Source organism: Panicum virgatum, chromosome 2K (genome assembly GCF_016808335.1).
Source record: "Panicum virgatum strain AP13 chromosome 2K, P.virgatum_v5, whole genome shotgun sequence".
NCBI lineage: Eukaryota > Viridiplantae > Streptophyta > Magnoliopsida > Poales > Poaceae > Panicum > Panicum virgatum.
In genome coordinates, this window is record NC_053137.1 from 43257759 (window position 1) to 43277123 (window position 19365).

Below are 19365 nucleotides of genomic sequence, written 5' to 3' on the forward strand. Positions count from 1 at the left end.
ATGACACAACGCGCAGGGGCCATGCCACACCCGCCGTTAGACCTCCTCCTCGCTCTCGTCGCCTCGCAGAAGACACCGCACGCGGGGGCCTCGCCACGTCCGCAACAGTACTCCGTGTCGCATATCTTTTCCTTAAATCGTTGTCAGGATGATTAATAGTATTGCCCCGTATTCCAAGATCCCTCTCAAACCGCTGAACCGCATCCGCCGGGCGACCGCATCGCGTTGCACCACCCACGCAACAGCCACCACCACCATACTAGCAGACCGAGTTGTCGCTTGCGCCGTCTTTCGACGATGTACCACACCGGAGTCGCTAAACAAGGCTGAGCAATCTGACGCAGCCCGCTGCAAGCCAAGCCGCCCCACGATGTTGGTGCTGCAAGCACCGTCCTCCGACGCAGTCCCACGCCGCACTGATAGTTGCCAAGCAACGCCAGCCGCCGCAGTCCGCTGCAAGCAAACCAAAACCAACATCCATGTGACGACCGCCGACCGCCGACCGCCAACAAGATTTTGGTCACCGCCACATGAGCTCAGCAACCCCTTCGAGCTCACCACCTGCACTGAGCCACCATGCGAAGCCACCGGCAAACCTTCCACCATATGGCCGAAATGGGTCTCTACCAGTGACGCCTCCAAGAAGGTAACGACGCCAGAGGCGCCGCCGTTGCCCGTCCAACAAGTGGACAAAGTTTTCACCTAAAGGAATCCGCGCAGAAGGGATGAGCTCTAAGATGACGCCCCCAACAGGAAGAATGACACTCTCGGATGCCATCGTCATCGCCGTCAGCATGAACCGGCGAGACTTTCGCCTGAAGAATCCCATCCCTAGCTACAGGCCCACACTCCGGCCAAACCATGGAAGTCTTCCCGAGGCCGGCGGCGCCACCAAGCCGCGATGCATCACGTCCAACTCGCACCACCGCGCTGCCCCGTCCGCAGCCGCAGAGGCCAAAACGCCGACGCCCCACAGCCCGCCGCACATCGCCGCTGGCCGCCCCGTCGGCACCCCACGTCCACGCATCAGCTCCTCACAGCGGGCGCAACTCCACCCCGGCCACGAGCTGGCCGAACGTCGGGGCGGCGTAGCCCCCGCCCAGGGGCGTAGACAGGGGGCGGGAAGGGGCCTGGCCTCCTATGGCTCCTAAATTTACATTGAAAATTTGAATTTGAATTAAATTTTTATATAAATTAGTATGGTTGGCCCCCTTAATAATGAAAAAAATAAATTCCTGACTCCGCCCCCACCCCGCGCCCCGCCGTGGCCCTCCGCGCGCAGGTAAGCAGCCGGAGACTGCGAACGGCGACAGCCTCGTGGACGCCGCATTGGGCGGCCACCGCGCCACACTTCCAGCCCGCCGCCGGTCCGCCGATGCGAGGACGCCGCGCAGCCGGCTCGCAACGCGCGGACGCCGCAACGCCCGGCGCGCCTCTTGTCGCAGACCCGCAGATCACCAAGAGCGCCGGCCGACGCCCCCACCTCCCGTCGACGGATCCAGACGCCGGGACACCGGATCCGCGCTCGCCGGTGCCGGATCCGGCCACCATGCCGGCGCCGGCGCGAGCCGCCCGCACCGGCCGTCGAGACGGCCGTGGCCCCCGGATGCCGGCCCGCCCCGACGCTGGGGACTCCACAAGCCGATTTGCCCCGCCGTCGCCTTCCTCGCCGGCCACCGGACTTCCGAAGGCCAGTTCGGGCGACGGCGAGGGTGCTGGGAGGCGGCCGGGGGTTGCTGGGAGCGGCGGCGTGGAGGGCCCCTCAGTCGCCTAGCGGGGGCGACGCGAGGGGCGAGTGCTGGGCCTCCGTAGGAATAAACTTGATGCAAGCACAGCGATACATTAATCGCACTTCGGAAAAAAGAAATATCACACCTTCGTTCCAGAGGATCAAAACTTTGTGTTTCAAGAGCTCGTAAGATGTTACGACTAATCTAGAGTTCTAGCTTCAAGTCTACACTGATAGAGTGAAAGACAAAACTACAGATACAACAGCTAGTAGTACAACAAACACAAGGAACAGAAGGGGAGTCAACTAGTCCTAGTATTCCCCAGTCCAGGCCTTCCAATCCTTGTCGATGTTCTTCTCAGCCCAAGCGATCGCTGCACGGGCAGCTTGAGGTGCACCGGGAAGGCCCCTCTCTTTGATCTCGCTCTTCATGTCCAAGAATGGGTGAACTAGGAGCGTCCCAGGTCCGCAGTAATCATTTTCCAAGAAAGACCCTAAGATCTGCCAATGAGAGCCATATATTAGTGCTTCGACAGATTTTAACTCTTGGTAGAAATTTTTGTTAAAGAGATATGAAATGTTATCTCATATAAAATCAAATTATCATTTACATACACAATCCAAAGAAAATATTGCCAGTGCATGCCTTGACTGCATCAGATATCATGCTTATATGTTTGTCTGTTGCATGTGAACACAAAGATACACAATTCAAACGGAGGTAGGATGTAACTAATGATAAGCCTGATTATTGCTCAAGCAGGAATATCATAATGTGGCTGATCCCTAAAATTGACACACTTATGTATAACTTGCATAGCGTTCTGTCTCTGTAATCTGCAGAGATTCTTTGCACTCAAATTAGAAGATGTTTCATTAATACCAATAGATTTTAGCCTATATGGAATTATGGATTGTAACAAAATACAAAAATCTAAACACGAAACGACAAAAAAGAATGCATCTGAATTCTGAACCATCAGGAAATCTTTAGGATCCTTCATAGGTGAGGCTCTAAATTTTTTACGTCAATCAAGTTCAAAGCTGGAACAACCTTGCCACGCACCCAATTATCTACCTTTTCATTAAAGAAAAGGTGTGACTGGTGACGCAGGTGATTATTATCAGGAATATCATAATGGCTAACACTAACAATTATGTGCAGATTTATTTTCAAAAAACAATTATGTGCAGATCTAGACTCCCTACTCCATACAACTTGCACAGTGCTCTGGCTCTGCAATAGTCTGCACTGACTGCTTGATCGAACCTATGTAAAACGTATCATAACTGCAGAGATTATTGGCCTTTTCGATTCTACCAAAGTACAAATCTCTAGAACACGAGCATATGTGTATGAAGTCTGAACCATCATGAGAATATTTGCATCTGAAACGAACCGGGTTGTCGAACGGACAACCCGACTCCCTGTATCGTCGTGATAGTCCCTGGATCAGTAGCTATCACATACAGAACTCATTTCAATTACATATCACAGTCATACTTCGCGATAAAACACAACAAAGGTTTAATTATTACATAATCCAGCGGATTGTGGTACGAAATCATCTGGTACAACCAGAAAACGGAAGCAGTAGCTAGACTTCTGGGGCATCCTTCATCTTGACGTCGTCTTTCATCCACAGGCAAACTTGAGCGAAGCACGAGTCGTCCTTAGTCCTTCCTTCAAGTCATCGTCGATCTTCGAGTCGGATCCTGCATCTACCAAACTATCCCCAAGGACGGGATATGTTCACGTCACCATCCGCATGCAAGCTTTAAGTGGATGCATTATGATAAAAAAAATAGTCAACGGATAAGGCTATGGTTTCCTATGCGTAGCATCAACAAAGTATAGCATCTGCCAAGTCACCTGACGCGGGCCATTCCGGCATCCCGGACTCCATTCCGGCATCCCGGACTCCCGGTCAACTCACACCTCCGAGACTCACCCAAGTCCCTGATAACCAAGTCGGTGCAAGAACTCCCTCTCCTCGCACTTCAGCTGCTATCCAAGCAGGAAAGTAGACTAGAGAGAGGTAGAAAAGTATCAAGTCACACTAACTAATGGTAGTAACAGAAGAGTAGGAATGTACATGACCGAGTACGTGGCTATACGTATAGTTTTCACCCTGCAGGGGTTGTACACCTGTACCCACTCGAATCGCTGCCAGCCGGAGGCCAGCCGACTGACATCGAGACACCGGTCTACTGAGAACAAGAACTAGCAGCCATGGCACCATCCTGCTTTCCCGGGTTTGGGCGCGTTCTCTCGCAAGAGGTCGCCCCGGGATTGTGAAGCCATCTAGAATAGGATTCCCATGAATCCCGCGAATCGGGGAACGTCAGGTCCACACCTGCTCCCCCTGCACCGATACTACATCCGCCTACAGGCTTGGCACCACGCTTACTAGCCTCGGACCGGATCCACCCGCATAGTGGATAAGTTGTGTGCACGCTCACAAAGTCCCACTAATCATAGTTACACCAACCGGTTCCTTATATGCCGGGGCGAGCATCTCCGTCCTCATGCGTATCCGCCACAGCGGTCCGCGACTGGCACCCATTACAGGTATGGCCCACAAACACCTCAAAAGTCCAACCGTGTCCAACGACACCAACATGCACCCGCAACAGGTGCTCGCAGGGTGTGCCCAACACACACCCCCAGCAAAGTCAACTTGCTCGCCCCCTGCTAAAAGCCCTAGTCACCAACTCCTGATATGGTGGATCTCCACACACGCCAAGACTATCATATCACGAGGGAATCCCACACATACACATGCAAGCATATCAGCCATTCAAACATGGTTTATATTAGGAGTTCAAGGAATAAGGGCACACAATTGGCTATGTAGGTTCATCTCATAACAGTAATAAAGCGATAGCAGTTCTAGCAAGCAATGCCTAATAGGTAATCAAATCATAGATGGGCGTGAACCTGAGACTTCTCGTAGTCGTCCTAGGTCTTCAGAGTCTTCTCGTTGTCCGGGACGTCCTCCTGGGTCCTCTGGGCGTCGATCAGCTCCTCCTCGCTAAGGGCCTATTCGTAAATACGAATTACCAAGGGGGCCAAAGTGCAAAAGTGCACAAAAGTATCCAAATAAGATCCAAATCACACCAAAACCTACTTTAACGGGTAGATCATGATTTTAGAAAAATTATGAAACTGGTTTTATAATTTTCGGAGCTCCGGTTAATTTATTATCAATTTTTGAAGCCTAAATCTATTTCTAAAATTATTAACTAATTTTCGGAAAAAGAAAAAGAAAAACACACAGTCAACGGTCAACGTCCAGGTCAGCGGGTCCACGAGTCAGTGGTCCCACCTGTCATCCTCATACTGAGGTTGATGCGTGGGACCCGCATGCCAGCTGGGCAAAAAGGAAAAAGAAAAAGAAGGTGGCTTGGTTTGCTGGGTTGAAAGCGGAAAAGGCCGGCTCGGGTAGGCCCAAGAAGCTTGGCTCGGCTTCTCGGACCGGCTTGGTCCACGGCTCATCGGGCTGGCTTGGTTCGTCGACTTGGCAGGCCAGCTCAGTTCGGGTAAGCGGGCCGGCTCGGCTCGGCTCGGCTCGGTAAGAACGGCTCGCAGACTGGGCCGGAGGGGGAACGGCGACCCGTCACTTCTTCTCCTCTTCTTCTTTTCTTCGCAGGCAGTCTTGGGCCGGCGCGGCACGAGCGATGCTTCCAGGCGGCGATGGCGAGGGCGCTCCGGCGGCGCGGCTGGACGAGGTCGGCCAGGATGGTGGCGCACTCGGGCAGCAGGGTCGGCGGTAAGGCGGGGTCTGAGCTGTGGCAGGGCACGGCCTTGGCGGAACCAGGGTTGCGGTGGTGGCCATGACGGCGTGTGCGTGGGGTAGCGCCTGAGCACGGGAACGATGGCGAGACAACAGCGTGCGCGATGCGCGCGGGGAATCCGGCACTCCGAGCCCGCGGCGGCGTCGCAAGGGGCGGATCCAGGGCAGAGCAAGGCAGGAAGGCTCCAGGCGGCGGAGCAGCACAGCGGGCGGCGACGGTGCGGGCTAACGGCGGAGCGACCTCCAGGCGGCGACGACGACGGGACGATCTTCCTTCACCTATGGCTCGGGCAAGGCAAGGTCGAGGAGAGGTTGGGTCAAGGCGGAGCGGCGGCAAAGAAAGGGCAGGCCAAGATGGAGCAGAACAGAGCAAAGCTTGGCTCGCCGCGACACGACGTCGCGGGCGAGCATGGGATCGTGCGCTCGTGGAGTCCAGGAATCCTAGGCCGCGGTGGCGGGTCAGGCGTGAGATAACCATGGTGGCGCGCGGGGCAACAACGTGTGCGTGCGTGTGAGTGTGGTCCGAGTGTGTGTGCGCGCGCGCGGAACGCGGCGTGTGCGCGCATCAAGTGCGACGCGGCCACGGCGACGTCGCGCAGGCGGGTTTGCAAGCGATGCGGCGATGGGCTCCTGCAAAAGAAGGCACACAAAGGGCAGAGGAGCTCCTAGGGGCTGGCTACGGTGGTCTCATCGGCGGCCAGGGGCAACGCTGGTAGCACGACAGAGGCGGGAGTGGAGCGGGGCAGGGCCTACCGGTTGGATCGGGGAAGACGGGGGCGGCGCAGCGTCGATTCGAGGCTGTGGTGAGACGATGCAGAGCAGGCAGAGCAGCAACAGCGGTGTAGGCGATCGGGGCGCCGGCTTGACGAAGCTCCGGCGGCGGTGTCGCGGCGGCGTCCTTGGCGGCGACGGGTACTCCTCAACAGGCTCGGCTCCGGAGCGGCGTCGACGTCTTCGCGATCTTCATCTTCAACTCCGGCGGTGGATTCTCCTCCTCCCTTCTCCTCCCTTCCTTCCTCTGCGCTTGGCTCTTCTTCTTGCTCTCCCCTCCTCTGTTTTTCCCTTTTCTCTCCCGATTCTAGCGGCGGCGTCGATTGGGGAGAAGAGAGGGGCGGCTAGGGTTTGGAGGGGTTGATTGGGCTTCTTATAGACGCGGTGCAAGGCTAGCCCGGGGCACGAGGCAGGGACACGCGGCGGCAATCGCACGGCTCAGCGCGTGCGGGGGCTAGGGTTTGCGCGCTCGCGTGGTCAAGGCGAGGCGGTACGGGGTGCGGCGGCCTCCGCGGCCTGGGGTGAGGTGGTTGGGGCGCCCTGTCGCGATGCGTGTTCGCGCCATGACGCGGGGCAGAGCGAGGCGTAGACAGGATGGAGGGGAGTGGTTGGAGAAGGAAGATAAGACTGACAGGTGGGACCACCTGTCAGTGACTCCCGTGAAGAAAGGGGTAGGGGTGCGGGCGGTGCACAGTGCAGGCCGGTGCGGGTCGCGTGAGCGCCTCCGCGCGCGGGATGCGCGCGTGCGAGTCGGGCCGAGCGAGGCAAGCTGGGCCGGTTTGGGCTGGCGGTGGAAGGCTGGAGCGGGCTGTGCGGTTTGGGCCAGGCTGAGTAGGTTAGAAGGTTTAGGCCCAAGACTAGTTAGAAGGCTGGTTAGCATTTGAACTTAATTTGATTGGTTCAAATCAAATTAAGTTCCACACAATTCAAACAAAAATAAATCAAACCAAATTTAAACATGGTAGATTCAAATAAACTCCAACTCCAAATATAGCACACTAACATTTATAAACCTTATATTTGTTTTGGTTTTAATTTACTAGGAATTGTAGATGGAAGGAGAGATCAACCTTACATCATTTCTACCTAATAGCACATGCACACAAAAAGTTTTTGAAATTTCACATTTTTGCACTATATAACATTCCGTGAAAATACGTGATGTTACAGTCTACCCCCCTCACAAGAATCTCGTCCCCGAGATTAAATGTTTACCTGGGTTTCGAAGAGGTGAGGGTACTTCTCCTTCAGCTCGGCTTCCTTCTCCCAAGTGGCTTCTCGTTCTGTGTGATTACTCCATAATACCTTGCAGTACGGAATGGTGGTCCTTCTAGTTTCTTTCACTGCTCGGTCAAGTATCTTCACAGGATATTCCACATATTCAAGAGTTTCTTGCAAATCTACTGCCTCAGTCGGAACTATCTTTGCTGGTACTCGCAAGCACTTGCGTAACTGAGATACGTGGAAGACGGGGTGCACTCCAGCAAATTCTTCAGGTAGCTTCTGCTTGTATGCCAATTTCCCGATTCTCTGAATGATTGGATACGGTCCAATGTACCTAGGGGCAAGCTTCCCCTTCACATGAAACCTCTTGGTACCTCGGAGTGGTGATACCTTCAAATACACATGATCTCCAACTCTAAACGAGAGTTCTCTTCTTCCTTTGTCGGCGTAGCTCTTCTGCCTGCTCTGGGCGATTTTCAAGTTCTCTCTGATCTTGGCCACATTCTCTTCGGCTTCAATAATGGCATCTTGTCCGAAATACGACCTTTCTCCAGTTTTTGACCACATTAGCGGTGTTCTGCACTTCCTGCCGTAAAGAGCTTCAAACGGTGACATCTTCAAGCTGGCCTGAAAGCTGTTGTTGTACGTGAACTCGGCAGATGATAGACTTTTCTCCCAGTCAGATCCATAGGTCAATACACATGCTATCAACAAATCTTCTAATATCTGGTTCACTCTTTCAGTCTGACCATCTGTCTGAGGGTGATAAGCGGAGCTGTACTCGAGATTAGTCCCAATGGACTTGTGCAAACTCTGCCAGAACTTAGCGATGAACTGTGGTCCTCGATCTGAAACAATACTTCGCGGAGCTCTGTGAAGCTTCAGGATATTATCTATATAAAGCTCTGCTAGCTTACCCACGGTGAAGGTCGTCTTGACTGGTATGAAATGAGCAACTTTGGTCAAACGATCGACGATCACCCAAATAGCATCATGTCCTTTCTGAGTTTGGGGTAATCCCACGATGAAATCCATGCTAATGTCATCCCATTTCCAAACGGGTATATCCAATGGCTTCAACAATCCCGCAGGGCGCTGGTGTTCAGCCTTGATTCTCCTGCAAATGTCGCATTTAGCCACATACTCGGCTATGTCCTTTCTCATGTCTCTCCACCAGAAATGATCCTTTAGATCCTGGTACATCTTCGTACATCCAGGGTGTATCGAGTACTTAGAGTTATGGGCCTCATTCAAGATATCCATTCGGATCTTCTGATCTCGGGGTACACATATACGGTTCTTCAGCCAGGTGGTGCCTTGATCGTCGACTCGGTAGTCGGGGGCCTTTCCGTTTCTCATTAACCTTCTCAATTTCCGAATTTCTGGGCACTGCATCTGAGCTTGTCTGATTCGATCTTCAAGATTGTACTTGATCATCAGTTCATTCAGTTGTCCTTGCTCAACAATCTCAAGCTTCAGTTTCTCCATTTCGTCACACAACTCAGGTTGTTCTTTGGGAACCATCAAATTGCTGCAATACCTTTTCCTGCTCAAGGCATCTGCCACTACGTTGGCCTTCCCAGGGTGATACTGGATGTTCAGGTCATAATCCTTGATCAGCTCTAGCCATCTTTTCTGTCTCATGTTCAACTCTGCCTGAGTAAAGAAGTACTTGAGACTCTTGTGGTCGGTGTAGATATCGCACTTGTTGCCAATCAAGTAGTGCCTCCAAATCTTCAAGGCATGCACAACTGTTGCTAGCTCGAGGTCATGAGTAGGGTAGTTCTCTTCGTGCTTCCTCAACTGTCGCAAAGCGTATGCAACAACTTTGCCTTCTTGCATCAGTACACATCCAAGTCCTTGTCGAGAAGCGTCACAATATACCACAAAATCTTTTCGGATGTCTGGAAGTGTGAGAATTGGGGTGGTGGTGAGTTTGGACTTGAGCTCTTGGAAGCTTGCTTCACACTTTGCTGACCAAACAAACGGTACTCCATTCTTGAGCAGTTCAGTCATTGGCTTAGCAATATTGGAGAAATTCTCGATGAAACACCTGTAATATCCTGCCAATCCCAAGAAACTTCTGATGTCAGTGACATTCTTCGGCTGCTGCCATTCTGATACGGCTTCGATCTTTGCTGGATCCACTGCAACTCCATCAGCTGTCAACACGTGTCCTAGAAAGGCAACCTTCTCTAGCCAGAACTCACACTTGCTGAACTTTGCATACAATTGGTTCTGCCTCAGCTTCTCGAGAACAATCCTCAAATGCTCGGCATGTTCTTCAGCAGTCTCGGAGTTGATCAAGATATCGTCGATGAAAACCACGACAAACTTGTCTAACTCTTCCATGAACACCTTGTTCATCATATTCATGAAGTATGCAGGTGCGTTGGTCAGTCCAAATGACACAACCGTGAACTCATACTGCCCATATCTTGTCACAAAAGCTGTCTTCGGGATGTCACTCGGTCGAATCTTCATCTGATAATAGCCGGATCTCAAGTCAATCTTGCTGAAAAATTTGGCCTTCCTTAATTGGTCCAGTAAGTCATCGATTCTGGGCAATGGGTACTTGTTCTTGACGGTTACTGCGTTCAAGGAACGGTAGTCAATACACAATCTCATAGATCCATCTTTCTTCTTCACGAACAAAACTGGTGATCCCCATGGTGAAGCACTAGATCTGATGTACCCCTTGTCCAACAAATCCTTCAGTTGCCTTTTCAGTTCCACAAGTTCTTCTAATGACATCCTGTAGGGTCGCTTTGCGGTAGGAGCTGTGCCTGGCACAAGGTCAATCACAAAATCGATATCTCTATCAGGTGGCATTCCTGGTAGCTCTTCCAGGAATACATCGGGGTACTCACAGACAACTGGCACGTCAAAGAGTGTCTTCTCCTTCAGGTTGCTCAAATTGCACACCTGAGGTACATCTTGGGACTTCAAAGGCTCTACTTCTATCTTCTTCCCACTGGGGTGTTCTAGAGTCACAAGTCTGGGTGAACACGAAATCACTCCTTTATGTGCAGTCAACCAGTCCATTCCCAAAATGACATCTATCCCATCTGATTTCAGTACTGTCAAATCGGCTAGGAATGGTAACCCATGTATCATGATCTTCACTCCTTTGCAAGCATGAGTGCATTGGAGATCTCCCAACGGGGTGCTAGTGACAATGGGACGACTTCTGAGAGTCATCGGAAGTGCATTCTGTGCAACAAACTTAGTAGAAACATAGGAGCCAGTAGCTCCTGAGTCAAACAAAACCAAGGCGTTAGAGCCATTGATAAGATACTTACCTGTCACAACATCAGGTGCATCACGAGCTTCTTCTGTGATGTGTGCGAGACGAGCACGATCAGTGGTGTGCGGTGTCTTGCTTGTAGAGTCGGAAGCTTGAGCTTTGGTCTGCGTCTTCTTCTCGGGGCACCTGTAGGACTTGTGCCCGGGTTGGTTGCAAGTGAAACAAATGACTGTCGGAGTCTCAGCATTAGTTTCTTGCATCAGCGGTTGGTTGTGGTCTTCACCATCTTGGGTTTGTTCTTCCTGATCTCTGTCGTCGGTGAGCTGGTTGTCTCCTTCACTGATGTTCCTGTTCGGCTGGATGGGGCCAAAGCGGAAACTGTTCCTTGGTGGGAGTGGTGGTACACTTCTGGGCTTCTGAAGAATCCGGTTGCGAGGCTGGTGATTGGCCTTTCTCTTCTTCTCGCGCTTGCGATCCTCCCATGCTAACCTTTCAGTCTCCACGGCGATAGCGCAGTTGACTAGATCGTGATACGACGGATGGATGCTTCCTGCCAAAATCTGACGAATCCCGTGGTGTAGACCACGGTGAAACCAGAACTGCTTCTTCTCATCGGTGTTCACATCCTCGAGGGCGTATCTCACCATCTTGGTGAAGTGGCGTTCATACTCCTGAACCTTCATCGTTCCTTGGGTCATGGTGCGAAACTCTTGAGCCTTCTGAATGAGAAGTTGTCGGGGCACGTGATGATCACGAAACGCCCTGGCAAACTCCTCCCAAGTGATGCTCGCTGGGTCGGCGTGAGAGTTACAGTAACTGTCCCACCAAGATCTGGCGGTTCCTTCGAGTTGGTGTACTGCGAGTGCAACGCACTCCTTGTCGGTGCAGTCGGTCAAATCCAGCTTGGACTCAATCACTCTTAGCCAATCGTCAGCATCCATAGGATCCTGAGAGTACATAAAGGTCGGTGGCTTCAGACGCATAAACGTCTCGATCTTGCGAGGTAGACTCTCTGCTCGTAGGTCTGGGTGATGATCCACATTGATCTGCTGCTCGGTCGCCTCGGTCAGGCGCCGAAGTAACTGAGTCTGTGCAACTATGCTCTCAGTGATGTCCGGTGGCGGTGGTGGATCTGCGTTGATCTCCATGCTGACTCCTTCCTCGTCTTCTCTTTCGTCCACCTGTCCATTAGGACTGTTAGGAGCTCCAGCAGACAGGTCTGCGCCCCTGCTTTGCTCCGGGGGTGGAATAGGTACCTGAGCACGTCTGGGTGCTGCGGCGGTAGTTTCCTCTTGAGCGGTTTCCTCGAAACGTGCCATCAAGCGGCTGATTCTCTGATCTGACATCTTCTGCGAAGGATTGACGAAAGGATGTATTGTTTAACGTACGTCACTCACCAGAAGAGCACACATTCTAAAACTACACTCAGTAGTAAGAACCATAGAAACAGACAAAATCCAATCAAGAATCGGGCACTCAAGCAATCAAACATCCTATGAAGACTATTTCGCACAGCTATTAGTGCACAGACTTCTTTGAAAGGGTAGTCTCTACTTTAAGGAACTCAGGGTCACTTGTCTGTTGACGAGATCGTCTCGATCTCATCCTAAGGGCTTCGTGAGAAGTTCGATAAGCACAGGTAAGAGAATGAGTCGGAAGTGAGGAAAAGAATAAAAAAGATAGGATTCATAGTTCAAGGGGGGTATATAAAGTAGACGGAAGCATATAGAGAGTCCTAAATCTAACGACCATTGCTATGGCTCGTGCTACGGTCAAGTATGGCTCTGATACCAACTGAAATGAACCGGGTTGTCAAACGGACAACCCGACTCCCTGTATCGTCGTGATAGTCCCTGGATCAGTAGCTATCACATACAGAACTCATTTCAATTACATATCACAGTCATAATTCGCGATAAAACACAACAAAGGTTTAATTATTACATAATCCAGCGGATTATGGTACGAAATCATCTGGTACAAGCCCATTGGGCTAAAAGGGAACAACCAGAAAACGGAAGCGGCAGCTAGACTTCTGGGGCATCCTTCATCTTGACGTCGTCTTTCATCCACAGGCAAACTTGAGCGAAGCACGAGTCGTCCTTAGTCCTTCCTTCAAGTCATCGTCGATCTTCGAGTCGGATCCTGCATCTACCAAACTATCCCCAAGGACGGGATAGGTTCACGTCACCATCCACATGCAAGCTTTAAGTAGATGCATTATGATAAAAGAAATAGTCAACGGATAAGGCTATGGTTTCCTATGCGTAGCATCAACAAAGTATATCATCTGCCAAGTCACCTGACGCGGGCCATTCCGGCATCCCGGACTCCATTCCGGCATCCCGGACTCCCGGTCAACTCACACCTCCGAGACTCACCCAAGTCCCTGATAACCAAGTCAGTGCGAGAACTCCCTCTCCTCGCACCTCAGCTGCTATCCAAGCAGGAAAGTAGACTAGAGAGAGGTAGAAAAGTATCAAGTCACACTAACTAATGGTAGTAACAGAAGAGTAGGAATGTACATGACTGAGTACGCGGCTATACGTATAGTTTTCACCCTGCAGGGGTTGTACACCTGTACCCACTCGAATCGCTGCCAGCCGGAGGCCAGCCGACTGACATCGAGACACCGGTCTACTGAGAACAAGAACTAGCAGCCATGACACCATCCTGCTTTCCCGAGTTTGGGCGCGTTCTCTCGCAAGAGGTCGCCCCGGGATTGTGAAGCCATCTAGAATAGGATTCCCATGAATCCCGCGAATCGGGGAACGTCAGGTCCACACCTGCTCCCCCTGCACCGATACTACATCCGCCTACAGGCTTGGCACCACGCTTACTAGCCTCGGACCGGATCCACCCGCATAGTGGATAAGTGGTGTGCACGCTCACAAAGTCCCACTAATCATAGTTACACCAATCAGTTCCTTATATGCCGGGGCGAGCATCTCTGTCCTCATGCGTATCCGCCACAGCGGCCCGCGACTGGCACCCATTACAGGTATGGCCCACAAACACCTCAAAAGTCCAACCGTGTCCAACGACACCAACATGCACCCGCAACGGGTGCTCGCAGGGTGTGCCCAACACACACCCCCAGCAAAGTCAACTTGCTCGCCCCCTGCTAAAAGCCCTAGTCACCAACTCCTGATATGGTGGATCTCCACACACGCCAAGACTATCATATCACGAGGGAATCCCACACATACACATGCAAGCATATCAACCATTCAAACATGGTTTATATTAGGAGTTCAAGGAATAAGGGCACACAATTGGCTATGTAGGTTCATCTCATAACAGTAATAAAGCGATAGCAGTTCTAGCAAGCAATGCCTAATAGGTAATCAAATCATAGATAGGCGTGAACCTGAGACTTCTCGTAGTCGTCCTAGGTCTTCGGAGTCTTCTCGTTGTCCGGGACGTCCTCCTGGGTCCTCTGGGCGTCGATCAGCTCCTCCTCGCTAAGGGCCTATTCGTAAATACGAATTACCAAGGGGGCCAAAGTGCAAAAGTGCACAAAAGTATCCAAATAAGATCCAAATCACACCAAAACCTACTTTAACGGGTAGATCATGATTTTAGAAAAATTATGAAACTGGTTTCATAATTTTCGGAGCTCCGGTTAATTTATTATCAATTTTTAAAGCCTAAATCTATTTCTAAAATTATTAACTGATTTTCGGAAAAAGAAAAAAAAAACACACAGTCAACGGTCAACGTCCAGGTCAGCGGGTCCACGAGTCAGTGGTCCCACCTGTCATCCTCACACTGAGGCTGACGCGTGGGACCCGCATGTCAGCTGGGCAAAAAGGAAAAAGAATAAGAAGGTGGCTTGGTTTGCTGGGCTGAAAGCGGAAAAGGCCGGCTCGGGTAGGCCCAAGAAGCTCGGCTCGGCTTCTTGGACCGGCTTGGTCCACGGCTCATCGGGCCGGCTTGGTTCGTCGACTTGGCAGGCCAGCTCAGTTCGGGAAAGCGGGCCGGCTCGGCTCGGTAAGAGTGGCTCGCAGACTGGGCCGGAGGGGGAACGGCGGCCTGTCACTTCTTCTCCTCCTCTTCTTTTCTTCGCGGGCAGTCTTGGGCCGTCGCGGCACGGGCGATGCTTCCAGGCGGCGATGGCGAGGGCGCTCCGGCGGCGCGGCTTGACGAGGTCGGCCAGGATGGTGGCGCACTCGGGCAGCAGGGTCGGCGGTAAGGCGGGGTCTGAGCTGTGGCGGGGTGCGGCCTTGGCGGAACCAGGGTTGCGGTGGTGGCCATGACGACGTGTGCGTGGGGTAGCGCCTGAGCACGGGAACGATGGCGAGACAACGGCGTGCGCGATGCACACGGGGAATCCGGCACTCCGGGCCCACGGCGGCGTCGCAAGGGGCGGATCCAGGGCAGAGCAAGGCAGGAAGGCTCCAGGCGGCAGAGCAGCACAGCGGGCGGCGACGGTGCGAGCTAACGGCGGAGCGACCTCCAGGCGGCGACGGCGACGGGACGATATTCCTTCACCTACGGCTCGGGCAAAGCAAGGTCGAGGCGAGGTTGGGTGAAGGCGGAGCGGCGGCAAAGAAAGGGCAGGCCAAGATGGAGCAGAACAGAGCAAAGCTTGGCTCGCCGCGACACGACGTCGCGGGCGAGCGCGGGATCGTGCGCTCGTGGAGTCCAGGAATCCTAGTCCGCAGTGGCGGGTCAGGCGTGAGATAACCATGGTGGCGCGCGGGGCAACAACGTGCGCGTGCGTGTGAGTGTGGTCCGAGTGTGTGTGCGCGCGCGCGGAACGCGGCGTGTGCGCGCACCAAGTGCGATGCGGCCTCGGCGACGCGCGGCGCAGGCGGGTTTGCAAGCGATGCGGCGATGGGCTCCTGCAGAAGAAGGCACACAAAGGGCAGAGGAGCTCCTAGGGGCTGGCTACGGTGGTCTCATCGGCGGCCAGGGTCAATGCTGGTAGCACGACAGAGGCGGGAGTGGAGCGGGGCAGGGCCTACCGGTTGGATCGGGGAAGACGGGGGCGGCGCAGCGTCGATTCGAGGCTTTGGTGAGACAACGCAAAGCAGGCAGAGCAGCAACAGCGGTGTAGGCGATCGGGGCGCCGACTTGACGAAGCTCCGGCGGCGGTGTCGTGGCGGCGTCCTTGGCGGCGACGGGTACTCCTCAACAGGCTCGGCTCCGAAGCGGCGTCGACGTCTTCGCGATCTTCATCTTCAACTCCGGCGGCGAATTCTCCTCCTCCCTTCCTTCCTCTGCGCCTGGCTCTTCTTCTTGCTCTCCCCTCCTCTGTTTTTCCCTTTTCTCTCCCGATTCTAGCGGCGGCGTCGATTGGGGAGAAGAGAGGGGCGGCTAGGGTTTGGAGGGGTTGATTGGGCTTCTTATAGACGCGGTGCAAGGCTAGCCCGGGGCACGAGGCAGGGACACGCGACGGCAATCGCACGGCTCAGCGCGTGCGGGGGCTAGGGTTTGCGCGCTCGCGTGGTCAAGGCGAGGCGGTACGGGGTGCGGCGGCCTCCGCGGCCTGGGGCAAGGTGGTTGGGGCGCCCTGTCGCGATGCGTGTTCGCGCCGTGATGCGGGGCAGAGCGAGGCGTAGACAGGATGGAGGGGAGTGGTTGGAGAAGGAAGATAAGACTGACAGGTGGGACCACCTGTCAGTGACTCCCGTGAAGAAAGGGGTAGGGGTGCGGTCGGTGCACAGTGCAGGCCGGTGCGGGTCGCGTGAGCGCCTCCGCGCGCGGGATGCGCGCGTGCGAGTCGGGCCGAGCGAGGCAAGCTGGGCCGGTTTGGGCCAGGCTGAGTAGGTTAGAAGGTTTAGGCCCAAGACTAGTTAGAAGGCTGGTTAGCATTTGAACTTAATTTGATTGGTTCAAATCAAATTAAGTTCCACACAATTCAAACAAAAATAAATCAAACCAAATTTAAACATGGTAGATTCAAATAAACTCCAACTCCAAATATAGCACACTAACATTTATAAACCTTATATTTGTTTTGGTTTTAATTTACTAGGAATTGTAGATGGAAGGAGAGATCAACCTTACATCATTTCTACCTAATAGCACATGCACACAAAAAGTTTTTGAAATTTCACATTTTTGCACTATATAACATTCCGTGAAAATACGGGATGTTAGAACATCCTTCATAGAAGGGTCACGGACTTTTCAAGACATCTACTTTGAGGAGACACCAGACTAATTCTCGAACACGTTCGTTCGTTCAAACGTTAATTCGTCCTAACCAGCTCGGATGCAACTACAGCCCCTGGAAATTCAAATGATATCCAATCCAATCCAAGTGCACTCTTTTTCGCGACCGTGCCTGAGCACGTTTTTCATTAAGAAGAAAACAGTTACAGACACAGACTTGATGTGGTCAAACAAAACTTGACCAACACAAGACCACAAAAGACTAAAGACATAGAAACACTGAAGAAAAGTAAAGACAAACACACAAACGGCTAAAGCATGGAAGGGGAGGGCACTCCAAACTTGCCACCCAAATGCCACCCGAAGAGTTGAACCTGCAAAAAGAGGATATACTGTCGCCAAAGATGCCAAGAGAGCGAGCACGAAACGGTGGCAAAGCATCCACCAAAAAGTACGACCACGGCGGCAAAGCATCCGCCAGAGAAGAAGAATGGCGGCAAAGCTTCCGCCAAGCTCGAAGCAACTACCGGTGGCAAAGCATCCACCCAACAGCACGATGACGGCGGCAAAGCATCCGCCAGAGATGAAACATCGCGACATGACAACAAATCATTCGCCATGACCAAAGCAATCAAGACGGCAATGTGTAAAATGAAGCGACGCAAGTATAGAGAATGAACCACTAGCCAGGTGACCAGCCATGGGGCACGAAGGGGGAAGGGGCAAACGAATGATGCCTCCAAGGAGGGAAACGGCACCCGAGGGCGTCGCCATCATCAGCCTGCAAGCAGGCAAAGGCTTTCGCCTCAGCCCCACTCCAGAGCCGCACCCCATGCGACAATGACCCTCTATAAACAGTGCCGATGGGATGGAACCACGTATGGCGACAGCAACCACACCAAAGGGTGGCGACCAAAGCAGGGAAAGCACAGGTGGAGCACATCAATGGCTACGCGGCGGCGAGGTGGAAGGATGACATCTCCCAAGACAACACAACAACGCCTCCAGCGAGGGAACCGACGCTCGCAAGCGCCGTCGTTGTTGGCCCAGCACGGCACTGGACAGGGCTTTTGCCTGGAGTTCAAGGGAACGAGATGACGGCCGCCCGCCGAAGCGTCAACCGACGGCAGCAGCCCGGAGCGAGCGGTGTCGGCAGCGCAACACCAGAGCACGGCGGCACCAAGGTGACGCCCCCATAGCATCGGCCCAGGGCTCCGACCAGCAGAGGGCGGTGACCAGCAGAGCGCTAGTCCATAGCGCTCGCTCCCCCGAGCGAAGGCGGTGGCGGCGCAGCACCTGGGCCCCACGTGGCTGTGGCCACCAGAGCGCCAGCAGAAGAACCGGCCCGGGGAACAAACACGGCGAGGAGGCGCGGGGCACCCGGCCGCGGCGGATCAGAGCCACCAGGACCACCAGGAACAGAGCCGGAGACTCCAGCCGCGCCGCCACCCGCAGCGGCATCCCGAGCGTGGACGCCTCCGCAACGCTCAGCCCCCCGACGCGCCCACAACGCCCGACGGCCCGCACGGCGCCGGCGAGCAGGAACGCGTGGAGGCCAGCCCGCGCCGCGTCCGTGGGGCGGCCAACAGAAAGAGGCCGCGCCAAGGCCGAATCGGAGACAGAGCATGCGGCGGAGCGGGCATACCACGCACCCATCCATACCATTTACCAATTAAGTGCGAAAAAGTAAATGAATGAGGCAGCGAATACATGCCTGGGTGCAGATGTCGACGATCTCCTCGACGTGCTCCCCGAAGTAGTCGTCCTTCTTCTGCTCCAACCGCCACGCGATGTGCTCCCTGAACTTGCTCGTCTCCTGAAACACACCCCCGAACCGAAATAGTTTCAGGCATCATCAGACAATAACCGCAGCAGCAGCAGCAGAATGCTTTGTTCCAACTCGAGAGGAGGAAAGGGGGTGAGAAGCTGACCTGCTCGGCGAACTCCGGGATGGGGTCCGGGAACTTGTAGTCCTCGTACCCCGCGTTCTTGGCGCGGCGGCACTCGAACTTCGCCGGCCGCGGCCGGCGGCTGCGCAGCCGGAGCCCCGCCGCCGCCGAGCGACGCGCGGAGGAGGCCGACAGCGTCCGTGAGCAGGAGCCGCGGGTCAGGAGAGGAGGGTTCAAGGCCGCGGTCGTGGCTGCCCACGCCCTCGTCGCCATCGCCGGCACTGGGCTTTGCTTTCACTTCGGCAGTTCGGTCGCCGCCCGACCGGAGTCCCGGACTCCATATCTGCTCGGAGGCTTTCATGAGCCGCGAGCCCGCGATATATGTCGGGGAGTACCGTCCGATGCCAAAAGGAAGGCTGAGATTGGACAACGGAGCGGCTCAATTGGATGTCAAGTAGTATCAAAATCTCTCTATTTGAAATTTGAATGAAGCGCAACACCTAAACTTGCGCTGCAATGTGCAAACCAGCTGTTCCTCCAATCTGGAAGATACTTCAACGCCAGCATCCATCAGTTGGAGCCGCA

General features: G+C 53.8%; 1 protein-coding gene and 1 long non-coding RNA gene across 2 annotated transcripts; both read right to left on the reverse strand.

Annotated features, from left to right (window-relative positions):
* Positions 1-1831: 1831 nt before the first annotated feature.
* LOC120678673 (protein PLASTID REDOX INSENSITIVE 2, chloroplastic-like) lies at positions 1832-19134 on the reverse strand. Its single transcript, XM_039959958.1, has 3 exons — positions 18823-19134; positions 18606-18707; positions 1832-2230 (listed from the first exon to the last, which is right to left on the reverse strand). The coding sequence occupies exons 1-3, from the start codon at positions 19051-19053 to the stop codon at positions 2042-2044; spliced, it is 522 nt and encodes a 173-aa protein (XP_039815892.1). The 5' UTR covers positions 19054-19134; the 3' UTR covers positions 1832-2041.
* Positions 3081-6057, reverse strand: LOC120678690. The gene is made up of 2 exons (XR_005676696.1): positions 4671-6057; positions 3081-3459 (listed from the first exon to the last, which is right to left on the reverse strand). It is a non-coding gene; the product is annotated as an uncharacterized LOC120678690 (long non-coding RNA).
* Positions 19135-19365: the final 231 nt, after the last annotated feature.

Bases quoted from the DNA above. Each gene is read 5' to 3' on its own strand.
- LOC120678673 (XM_039959958.1), bottom strand. From the start codon at position 19,053: ATGGCGACGAGGGCGTGGGCAGCCACGACCGCGGCCTTGAACCCTCCT. The intron at 18,708-18,822 runs GTCAGCTTCTCA...GGTGTGTTTCAG, and splicing joins TCCCGGAGTTCGCCGAGCAG to GAGACGAGCAAGTTCAGGGA. The intron at 2,231-18,605 runs GCATGTATTCGC...TCTCATTGGCAG, and splicing joins TCGTCGACATCTGCACCCAG to ATCTTAGGGTCTTTCTTGGA.